General features: G+C 48.5%; 1 protein-coding gene across 6 annotated transcripts in view; it reads right to left on the bottom strand.

The window, feature by feature from the left end:
• Positions 1 to 12,012, bottom strand: part of Dgkg (diacylglycerol kinase gamma) — a 211,045-nt gene that overhangs the window by 94,251 nt on the left and 104,782 nt on the right. For all 6 annotated transcript variants that reach the window (XM_041677986.1, XM_041677988.1, XM_041677985.1 and 3 more), the window contains 5 exons: positions 11,190 to 11,282; positions 9,542 to 9,601; positions 7,068 to 7,147; positions 5,732 to 5,806; positions 3,290 to 3,375 (listed from right to left, as the gene is read on the bottom strand). In XM_041677986.1, the coding sequence (XP_041533920.1) occupies positions 3,290 to 3,375; positions 5,732 to 5,806; positions 7,068 to 7,147; positions 9,542 to 9,601; positions 11,190 to 11,282 (394 nt within the window). The remainder of the gene's footprint in view (positions 1 to 3,289; positions 3,376 to 5,731; positions 5,807 to 7,067; positions 7,148 to 9,541; positions 9,602 to 11,189; positions 11,283 to 12,012) is intronic.

Below are 12,012 nucleotides of genomic sequence, written 5' to 3' on the forward strand. Positions count from 1 at the left end.
CCACGAAACCTCCCTGAACTTTTCTCAGACCTAACACTCCTGCTTCTCAGCACAAAAGTCACCTCCTGTCACCTGGGTCTGCACTTGGTGACTCCTAGAGCATCGGGGGTGGTGATTGTTATCATATTCTCATGTAACTGTTCACTTGTTTGTCCCCTGAATGGCCGATAACTTCATTTGCCCTGGCATCTCCACTTGGGTCCACTGAGTCCTGCCATATGGCAGACGCGGTGGGAGGTGGCCCTGGCCAGGCTCTCATGGTGCCCACAGTCTGTGGTGGAGACATGGCTGCCATATCTTTGCACACATAATGTACCTTTTTACTGGAGAGGGAAGGGGAACGGTCCTGTTACAAGGTGGCTGTAGCTGACTAATGTGTAGGAGAGCCTCCCCCACCCCAAGAAGCTACACTTCATTTGAGGCTGGGGAGCACTCCAGACAGGAGGACCACTTGGACAAGGCTCTATGTGGGGAGAAAGATTGTCCCATTTGAGGGTCTGAGAGCAGGGCTGGGTGGCTGGAACCCCCAGAAAAGGATGGGAGGGAGAGCAAATGACTCAACTACCTGAGCCCCGCAGTCATTAGAAGAGTCTCCTCATTTTCTGAAGAACCACAGGAAGCTCTTGGTGTCTTTATGCACACCGCAAACCCTCTGATGTTAGGCTAAGAGCGGTAGGATTGTAGCGGGGGAGGTGGGAGCGAGAGCCCCAGTGGGGTGGCGGAGATCACGGCACACGTGCTCAAATGGTGAATGAAGAAAGCAGCACACTACAGTTTCCTTTTTCCTGCCTGGCTTCTCTTTGAACCAGTAACCTGTGTGAGCAAGTCTAGCATCCCTTTCATCGCACATGGTTCTTTTTTTCTGAGCTATATCTGTCTCCGATGTTCTCTGTAGAGGGATTTTGTGTAGTTTCTCCAAGGGCGGCTTTCTTCCTCTTGGTGAGTGGGACTAAGGGGACTGAGGGCTGAGACTGCAGCCATGAGCTGCCTTTCCTCTCACAGTTCCTGGATGGGCATCTTCTCTCTTCCCACAAACTTCAGAGCCCACAGAGGCAGCAGAGTGGTGTGTGTGTGTGTGTGTGTGTGTGTGTGTGTGTGTGTGTGCGCGATGTGTGTGGTGTGTGTCGTCTGTGATGTGTACGTGTACAAGGTATGTGAGATGTATATGTGTATGATGTGTGTGTGAGATGTGTACATGTCTGATGTGTGTATGTGATGTATATGTGTGTAATGTAATGTGTGTTTGATGCATATATGTGAGATGTGTATGTGTCTGAGGTGTGTATAATGTGTATGTATATGTGTGTGTATGTGAGACATGTATGTGTTTGATGTATGTATATGTTATGTATGTGTATAATGTGTGTGAGCTGTGCATGATATGTGTGTATGTGAGGCATGTGTATTTGTGTGATATGTGTGTGAGATGTGTATGTGTATAATGCATGTATGTGCATGAATATATCTGGTGTGTATGTATGAGAGATGTATATGTGTGTATGTATAAATTTGGGGTGTGTGTGTTTGTGTTTATGATGCGTGTGTATGTGTATATCTGGGATGTGTGTGTATGATGCGTGTTTGTGTATGTATCTGCGGTTTGTGTGTGATGGGTATGATGTGTGAATATGTATATATCTGGTGTGTATGTGTATGTATATGTATATATCTGGGGTGTGTGTGTTTGTTTGTGTGATGTGTATGAAGTGTGTGTATATGTATATATCTGGGGTGTGTGTGTGTGTGTATATCTGGGGTGTGTGTGTAGGCATGGGGACCAAAGCCTGGCTATAGGGGGGTAGCAGCTCGCTGATGTTCCTTCTCCTCTGAAGGCCTCCCTTTCCCTGCCTGGCTTGGCTGGGGTCTAGTCTGGCCAATCTTGATGTTTCTCATCCTTTTATCAACCGTGTCCCAGGTGCCAGCAGACCCTGTTGTCCCTGCCCCCTAAAGACATCCAGACTTGTACACTTGTCATGCCTTCCTGTTTCCATGTGGCTCAGCCCTGGCCACTCTCTCTTGGGTCGCTGTTGGAGCTCCTAACTGGTCTCCTTGCTTCTACTCTTATCTTTGAGCACACCACCTTTCTTCTTCACCTAAACCTCCTGATATCTTGGGGCTCTCCCACTCTAACAGCCATGCTCCACCTAATGCTTTACCTACCCATGTGACCCAGACCCTCATTGCCTCTGCTTCACCTCTGTACTGCTTCCTGTGTGTCCCCTGCTCTTGGTCACACTGGTCTGCCTTCAGCCTTAGGGCCTTGGCCCTTGCTGCTTCTTTTGTCTGGACTATACTCTTAGGCATCCACACAGCTCAACTCTCCAGTTCTTGGAAATAGCATCACTTCATATGCTGTGAGCTCGTCCTTGACTGTTCTTAGGTTGCAACCTCACTCCATCCCAGACTCCCTTTGTTCCTTTCTTCATATGTTTTTACTACCCTCTGATGCTCTATACATTTCACCCATTTCTTTGCTGCCTGGTTCTTGCCTCCAGAAATAGTCTCCGTTAGTACAGTAATTTTGACTCTTTATACATCGGTGGCATCTCTAGTGACTACAAGAGGATCTGGCTCATAGGAATTCAAGGCAGCGTTTGTGTGATGACAGACAGGAGGTGTGAAGCCACCCTGGGCCCATGGCTTGTTCCTGCCCCTCTGACTTTGATGCTAGCCTATCCTGGTGCCTCTGTTGGCAGCTTTCTGGTCTTTCTGTTCTCTACTGCAGAATTTGCCTGGGTTCTGCTTGGGTTCTGTCTTGACTATCCCCGATCCCAACATTTCACAATCTCCATCACTTTCTGAATCCAGGCAGGGCTAGGCTCGAACTCAGGCTCCCAGCTCTCCAGCCCCCTCTCATGCCCTTTCCAGGTGGGACACAGCCCAGCATGGTCTGTCTCTGCTTGCACTGAGCTGCACCTTCCGGACGTGCTCCAGGTGTTCCTTTCCAGCTGATTCGCCATGGACTGTGACCTGTGCTCAGCTCCCTGGCCTTTACTCATCATGTGACTATCTGGATCTCTAGTTCTGCTTCAAATCTGTCTGTTCTGTTACTGCCCAGCTCTGTCTGGGACAGATTTTTTTTTTTTTTTAAAGACAAAGCCTTCAATGAAACTCTTCAGCACCCCCCGCCATATCTAATCAAGCATCCGTACATGAAAGGGGCACAGAAGGGGCACAGAATGGACAAGACACGGCTCTATTCCTTCTTTAGTTCATTGCTTTCTGCTGAGTTTAAATTATCCACTATCAATAATAATAAGTAAAGAAAGGCCTTCCTGGCCATTCTTACCAATGCAATCCAAAATCCAGCCAACTGTCCCATCTCCGCCACAGGCAAGAACACGGAAGTCTGGGGTGTCATGGAAAAAGTTCAGTCTGGAAAGAAGAAAGGCCATCGTGGTCTTATTAGTAGGTCGTGACTAACATTTATAGTGTGTATGTCTGTGTGTGTGCACATGCATGTGTGCTGGGGACTGAACCCCGGGCTCCAGTCTGTCAAGCAGACTATCTATTGGTGAGCTTCATTCCAACCTTAATAACTTGATTCTTCTGAGTCAGTCTCTGTGTTCCCTGGAATTAGGAAAAGTTCTTGATTCTTTTGGGGTTGAAAGAGTCACTTAGCATTCTGAATCCAGGATGTCCTATGCAGAGCTACTGAGTATAGATAAAAATCAATGGTGTAATTTGTGTGTGTGTGTGCATGGTGTGTGTGTGTGTGCGCACGCGCGCACATGCTCACTAACATCCCAATACAAAGAGAATCTGATCCGACATTCAGTATAAATGGGAAACCACTTCTGAGAACTTCTCAACAATTTGAGGAATTCGGTTTTTACATTTTGGCAGCGATACAGATAATCCGTAATATTTTGACTCCTCTCAGCTCTCCTGACTGCTGTCTTTATAACCACCTCTTTAAGAGAGAAGCACTCAATTATCTGGATCTTCATCTTTCCCTCTGGGGCCCCCCTGCCGAGGGGAATGAGGCCCATTTTCCCTGGGAGCCTGCATCCTGTAGAGCAGGGCTTGGGGCCCGCTGTCCTCCAGTGGGTCTGTGGGCAGAAATCAGAGTAGTGTCGAGAACACATCACAGTAACCTCTCTCCTAATCTCTAATGGAAATTTAGCATGTCTTTCGATTGTGAATGTAGGCGACAGACCCCAGAGGCTCTGAGAGCACCTGTGACTTTGTCAAAGTGAATGTCACAATCGTCGCTATTTCAGTCCCATTACACCCGTGCCGTAAGTGGAACGCTCTCTTTTCTGTCATTTGTGGCTTTCAGTTCACAGCCAATATTCAGCCAGACTATGAATATTGCTGTTTAATATGTTGACAGACCGTATTCATTTACATGCCACAAACTTGTCTTTTAGGTTTTGCTAACTACTTCTCCACGTAATTAGTTTCCCTGGAAATGCCATATTATTTCACATTCTGCATTAGACAATATCGTTCTGGATGGAGTCCCTAGTCCAACAGATTGTGACAGGAGTCCCTGGCAGAAAAAGTAAAGAAGTACCGCTTTGGAGAAAATGGGACCTGTGGATGCCTCGAGGTGCAATTTAGGGATCCCAAGGCCTGTATTTTTCTCTTCTCAGCTGGGTGGTCTGAGAAGACCCCTGGGAGGGAGTCTCTTAGCACAGATGACAAAGCTATCCTCTCTCATTTCCCTTGCGGAACCCTGCTCTCTTTAGATGGGGCACTCTGAACCGAAGCTCCCTTCATCTGGACAACCCGCCTGCGGACAGATGAGCGTGCACACTGAATTTACTCTGGACCCATCAGACCTGAAGTCGACCTCAAGCTTGTCAGTCATAGGAAAAAGAATTAAAGGCCGAGAAACCCGTGTCATTGAAATACCCTCCGAGAGAGGGGCCGAAAAGACACTTAATGTTTGGCACTCGGTGGTGCTATCCAGCAGTAACGCGCAGACACGTGGCCATAACGGCAACTCCAAGAGCCTGACGGACTTCTGAGTAAGTTTTCCAGATAGTGAATTTGTACCTGCGTGCCTTTCTCCTTTTAACTGGGTCTTGTGCTTCCACTTCTATAAATAACCCCTGTGTCAGACAACCAAAAGACGGGGACAAGCTCCATTTATAGCCACCTTACTCCAGTGGGAGGAATCTCACCGAATCTAGGGTGGAAATGCGGGTCAGGAGGTGTGGTAGTCCCGACCAGCAGATGGCGCTAGGGCACCAGCTCTGACTGGGTAGACACCTTCAAGCCCATTGAGGTGACAATTTCTCATAAAGTGGGCAAGCTCTGTCCACCAGACCTTCAGTCAAGTCACAGAGGCCCTGCCCCCTGCCCTCTCACCATGCTTTCTCACCTTCTGCTAGAGAGCAGGAAGGTGGGAGAAGGGTCAGGGGGCGTGTAACTGCCGCAAAATTGGATGCTTGGGGGAAAGAACGGTTTCCTTGACTAAAATGCTCCCATAACAGGACACGTGACAGACTTTGAGTCACTGTGCCAGTCTGCAGAGAGATGGCATTAAAAGTACAAAAAAGATCAAATAGGCCACCAGCCTGACCGCCCTGCGGGTCCAATGGCCAGCACATAGCTTCCCCCCTCCCCCAAACATCAACACCACTTCTCAAACAATAACCAGGCCAGGCAAAGGTGTGCGAAAAAAGAAAGGAGAGCAGATGGTAGGCAGAAAAGGTCAAGAGCCCGAGAGTTCAAAGGTGACGAAGGAGGGTGTTTCTTAAGAAAAGACGGATGTCCATACCCTGGAGTAGGTCCACCATTGTCCAGGTTGAAAACTTGTTTGGGGTTGAGCAGGTAGTGGAATTTCCGGAGAATTCTATGGGAGAAAAAAGGAATAACAGAGAAGGAAAATTGTACTGCAGAAGTCACCTGGGGACAAATACCTTTGCACCCATCTGTGGGGCTTAAGCCTAAGAGGGGAAATGTTGCATGCCTACCCCCATATCCCAGTGCACCTGGCATCCCCATGTCCTTACCTCAGGCCCCAAACTACCCCTCTGTCTGACTCCAGCCCCGCCCCAGGAATTGCTTATTGCAGCAGCCATGGCAGAGAAGCCCAGTGAACAAGTCGGTTAGAGACCTCTTTATATTGTGTCGGGGCAGGGTGAGTCTGCCCTTTGTGGACTGTCCAGAGGCGCTAGGGGCCGCCGGGGAGAGGGTCCAGCTTTCTCAGAAGAGTACAAGCAGAAGGGGGTGGGACCGGAAACTGAGAGCAGCGACTATGTCTGGGCTTGGTTTCCAGGCTCTGCATGGGATCGCTAAGTTAGGTCAGGAGGCATCTTGCCCCTTGGACGGGGTGGGAACCTCAGTGTACTTGCCTGAGCCCTACCTAATATTATTTTTCTAAACCTGGATTCCTGCTCTTCCTCCACCTGCTCATTTCCCGGACCGAGCAGTCCTGGGAGGCGGAGCAGTTCTGTGGGCCCCCATTTCTCCTCCCGCTCTGCGGAGCTTACTCCAGCTTCGCCCAAACCCTGCATTTTCCTCGCTGGGAAGGTGGAGTTCAGGATAGGCTAGGAGGCCCTAATCAGATGAGTCTCACCAAGTCTTTTAAAACCAAGAAAAGACTTGGCGCAGGACAGGAAGAGTCAGGCCCCTCTGAACTTGACTCTGGCAGCCTTCACTGGGGCTCATGTGGCAGGTCCGTGGGTAAGCACCTTAAGGTTACCCTGTGAAAGGTGATATCATTTCCATCTGTGTCATAGAGGGAGAAACTGAGGCATGGGGAATTAAGTCACCTGGGCCTGGTGATGAAGTGGCAAGTGGCCACGAGCCCAGGTTTCCTTGACAGTGCAGTCTTCTTTATTGGGGTTGAGGGGAGGAAGGGGTTCAGGTCAGGTTGTTTTAGCATGTCTATTTTGTTATTGTTTTTATTTTTTGAGACAGGGTTTATCAGTGTAACAGTCCCAGCTGTCCTGGAACTCGATTTGTAGACCATGTTGGCCTCGAACTCACAGAGATCTCTCTGCCTGCCTCCTCCCTCCTTAGACCAGTACTCCTCCTGAGTACTGGGATTAAAGCTATGTGACACTGTGTCCAACTGTCTTTCTATTTTGAAGAAAGCAAAGAGGACATACCTTTCTCCTTGTCTTCCTCCACTTTTGGGGTTCACCAAGACCAGCAGGGGATGAGTTCCTGGACTAGGGATGATCTTATACTTAAAAATGAGAAGAAAAAGAAATGAGCATTATTCAGTAGTAGATGTCGAGAAAACTTAGGAGGGTGGACGGGAAGCAGGCCCAGGCAGGGAGGAGAGAAGGGGGGCTATTTGTCTGCTGACTGCGATTTTTGAGGGAGAAAAACAGCTCTCTCCAGCTTGAGAGACTTTCAAGAGAGCTAACAGCAGTGAGCGCTGGAGGTTGGGAACAGAGGTGGCGCAACAGCACCAGCTTCAAATTATACAATTGTGTGGCATTGTGCCCATGGCACAAGGTTAGAATCGGTGAGGGTCACAGTGAAATGGTCTAGAGGGTGCGTCCACCACGTCACACACCAGCACCAATGAGGTGATGGCCACGAGCACTCCGGCCCCGGCACCTTCCAAATCCACAAGCCTGACCCAATTTTCCTCCCAAGCTCACACTTCTATCTAGTGGATGCCTTATCATTGGTACCACACCAACATGCCCAGACAGACTGTGTTTCCCATAAAATCGACCCTCATGCCTGTTGTCCTGCTCCTGTTAAAGGTGGGGTTACTCAACTGGGCATCCAGGGGGAGATCTGGCCTGCCAAGTTCTTTCTTAGAATTTTCCTTGCAGTCTTCATGGTCCCTATGGTGTTAAGGCTTTTCCTACCCCCAGCTGAATGCTCTACACCCCCACCCCAGTTCCTTTCTGGGATACCACGTCAAACATGCCACCTCTTCTAAAAACACCTGTAATGACACCCCATTGCTCTCAGGATCAAATCCAAATCTCTAAGCCTGGCCTCAAGGCCTTCTCAGCTTCTCCCCTTTCTTCTGCTCTCTCCTCACTTCTCCTGTCCCCCTGCTCAGTGCTAGGCCCAGAAGCCTGTGCCTGCCTCAGTGAGTGTGTCTAACTATGCATATGCTCACCCTCATTTGCTCTTGTCCCATGACTTGAAATACTCTCTTCTTTGCAACCTCTTAAAGAAATCCAGAATAGCCGAGGACTCGGTTCCAGAGTCATCGGCTCTGTGACGTGACATTGCTCTCAGCCACTGCAACTAAAGCTGCTGCAGCGTGCAATGCGCACTATTCCCTACAGCACTGAGATTCGACTCTTTGCATTTCTTTTTGTCTTTCATTTTCTGGGTAAGCTCTCAAGCCGTCAGGTAGATCAGAATCTATGAGGAGCAGAGTGGAGCTGCCGTGGGCTCCCCAGTGCCTGACACGGGAGTGGGCTCTCAGTAAAATTTTGTGGATTCAGCTGAATGATATTCCCACACAGATACCGCTTGGCCTCATGTTCAATATTTAATGCCTGCATCGTTAGTTTTAAACTTCACAACCATTTATCACAACATGACAGTTTTGCAAAGTGCAATTATTGTTGTTTATGATTTCAAAGAATTCTGGTGTCTTCTAGGGTAATTGTGAGATACTCAAAAGCATCTTGGAGCCAGGGGAGTAAGCCCTTAAGCTGGGAGATGACCTTCAAAGTGCGACCTGCTAATCAAATTGATGCCAGTGTGGGACAACTTGTGTCTTTTGCCCTCAGTGTGTGTGTGTGTGTGTGTGTGTATGCATGTGTGTGTATATATTCTCTTCTAAGTGCCTAGAGGGTTCTTTTCTAGGTATCTATACCCCTTCCTTTCTCTGTGGTGTCTAGACTATTTTCTTGGCATCTAGAGACTTCTCTTTGAGTGTCTAGAGCATTTCCGTCTATTGATTATTTTATCTTGCATCTTCAATTTCAGTTTATCTTGTAATTTCAAAACAGATGATCTCCATTGTCTCAGTCTACAGCACTGTGGGAGGCAAGCAGTTGTGGGACACAGTAAACTGACTCTTATAACAAGGAAATGGAAGCTCGCAGGCCTAGGATAAGACCCCTTCTTTCTATTTCCTGTTCTGACATTTTTTTGTACCTCGTTGGGTGCCTTCTCTGCATTCCTTAGAACTTCATGGAGGGCATGCAAAAAATATTCATTGGTGATGCTTAGTGAAAAATGAAGTCATAAACACATGCTTAAGGATCAAGAACCTTTGGGTTTACTGTTTTGATGGACTATGTTCTAGAGATAGCTGGGCAACCACAGAAGACCCACTGTCCAATCTTACTCCACACATTTCTTACTATTCAGAAGATTTGCAAGTTGTAGTTTCATGAAAATTTATCTTAAAGAGGCCACAAAGCCAATTAGAATATCAAAGGTATCAGCCAATTGCCTTGCTCACCACTGTCTATAGTGTGGCAGTCAAAGGTTAACCCCAGAGGCCCGGGTAAATGTCTGCCCGTGTGACAGAATTGGTAGAATAAGAAACAAATGCTGAGACACATTTCTTTAAAACCCAAGCCCCCCTCTCCCTGCCCCAGACTTTGGGCCCACTTAGAACAAGTAGTTGGACGGCCCATTCATGAGGTACCTGTGTTACAAGTTCACCCTTGGAGGCCATGCTGCCGTCGGACTTCCCTCCTTGCCTGTCCTGTGTGAGAGAGAACACAAACAGCCTTTGAGAGGGACAAAGGCCACTGCAAGGACAAGATCAAAGCATTACAAGAGATGGCAAGAAAGAACTCGGACAGGTAGAAAGCGGTGAGGTTTTCAAAGTGGAACTTCAGAGCTCAGAAACGAATATACCCCACAAGGTTCTTTAGGCTTCTGCAGACCCAGTGATGACTGTAACCTGTGATTACATCACTTGTGGTGACTGTCAACTTGGGGCATGGTAGGGACTGAAATAGGCAGAAATCTAGTTGACTGCGGGCTTTAAAAGCAGGCCGTATTCTTGGTTTCCCTGCTCAGCAGGACTTGAGCCATGGAGTGGCTACTGTTCCTCACTTTGCTTGTTCTACTTTCTTGTTTAAAAGTTCATTGTTTATTCTAATGACGTTTGTCTAGCAGACTGCCTGGCGTGATAATGTGTGTGTGTGTGTGTGTGTGTGTATGTGTGCATGAATTCATGCATGCAAGCATGTGATTGCTGTCTCTGCAGACAACCCTGGTTTTACCTGATCTTCAGGAGTTTTATCAAGAGAATCATGAAGCATGTCTGCACTTAACTTTTTTAAAATTTTATTTATTTATTTATATGTATGAGGGCTCTGTGTGTATGCATGCCTGCAGGCCAGAAGAGGGCATCAGATCCCTTTATAGATAGTTGTGAGCCACCATGAGGGTTCTGGGACTTGAACTCAAGACCTCTGGAAAAGCAGCTTGTGCTCTTATCGGCCGAGCTGGCTCTCCAGCCCCACACATCAAACTTTTGTGCTATTGCTTGTTTAGCTTTATATCTTTGAGCATCTCTGCTTTTGCACCTAGGCACCCGTGCTGTGAGGAGCGGTGTCCTTATCTGTTGGTGGAGTAATTGCTTGCATTTCTCCACAGGAGGCGAGTTTTGGGGATATGGAGTTGGTATATGTCTAAGTTAATGGAAACTGACAAATGGACTTCCAGAGTGGTGATTTTCTTAAAGGATTTTAAATGAGAGAGAAAAAAAAAAGTATTTGTTCCAGGCAGGGGTGAGAAGGGAGACTCAGTGGAGATAGTTTGAAGATGGAGGTGCAGGAGTCAGGAGGCAAAAAAGGTTCCAGGTGGAAGCAAAGGGAGCTCACTTCATCTTCATTTGTTTCCAAATATGTCTGAGACACTTGGGTAGGAGCCCTTGAGAGAGGAGATTCAGGGAGGAAGGAGGCCAAGCAACCTGGCCTGGGCCGGGTTGTCCCTCGAGCTGGGCTCTGCCTGAAAGATGCTCAGAAGGGATGCTCCGAACACGTGGAAGCAGCAGTTGGAAGCTGCAGCATCTGTGTTCTCACCCAATCTGCCTGGGGCAACACTGGCTTCTTTTCAACCTTCACCAAATCATAAGCCCTTGGAGCTTACATTCCCCGAGGCTGGTCATGTAGGCAGTAGGCTGGCCAACAGTGGGGCTCTGGAACCCTCTCTGCCTTCTCTCTAGACTTGCCCTTAGAACCGGTGGGGAAACATGGAGGCATGTGAAGTTGTGGGTGTGGCCTGTCTCTGACCCCTGAACCTAGAAAAGCCAGAGCCCAGGTGGGGGGAGGACCACTTACTTGGGTGATGGGGTATATGGCGGTAGGCAGCAGAATGTGGTCTTTGAGCTCCCCACCATCACACACCGCCGAAAATTCACATCTGCGGTGAAACTGGAGAAAGAAAAAATGGAGACAAGTATGAGCGGAAATGAAAAAAGAAACATCAGGAAGGTGGGTGCGGGGGTTTTCTGGGGAAGAGAGCTGTCTAGTGCCCCTACGTCTTGGAGCACTGCCAACTTTGGATTTAACAGGACTGTTGGTTATGTGTGTGAACACGTGGTATGTCTGCCAGGGTCATAGAAATGAGATCAAGAGCTACCCTCCAAGTGTGGCCCTCTGTGTGGATTCTGCACCCATGCCCCTGGATTTCTGGTTTAGACACTCTGAAGGAGGCCTGCCTCTGGGAATAAAACCGCAGGAGGCTGGCGTATAGAGACAACTGAACCATCGCATTGTGTGAGTCCCTTTGTCTGGCTTGGGGGAGCCTCCTCTTTAGGGCTGATATTTAGCCAGGGGCCACAAGACACTGCCCAGAATTAGCGCTGGGAGGCAGGCTGGGCAGCTTAGGTGGCACCTGTCATGTTTAGAAAGCTGTGGACGCTGGCATGAGCATGGGAGCAGCATGGCCAGGCCCCTGGGCGCGGCAGGGCGCTGCTGAGAGGAATGTGCCTTTGAGCCAAGTTTTAACGCTAAGGTGTGGAGAGTGAGCTTTCCAGTATCTAATCCCTGTTCCAGTCTGTGGGGACCCCAGCCTCAGGTGGAGGAGAACTCACAAGCTAGCCTGCTCTTCCCAGCAGCTAGTCATGTAGGCAATAGAGTGACCAACTTCTTAAATAGCCCT

This window comes from Microtus oregoni, unplaced genomic scaffold (genome assembly GCF_018167655.1).
Source record: "Microtus oregoni isolate MIOR12 unplaced genomic scaffold, Mior012 000029F_ref0000214, whole genome shotgun sequence".
Classification (NCBI taxonomy): Eukaryota; Metazoa; Chordata; class Mammalia; order Rodentia; family Cricetidae; genus Microtus; species Microtus oregoni.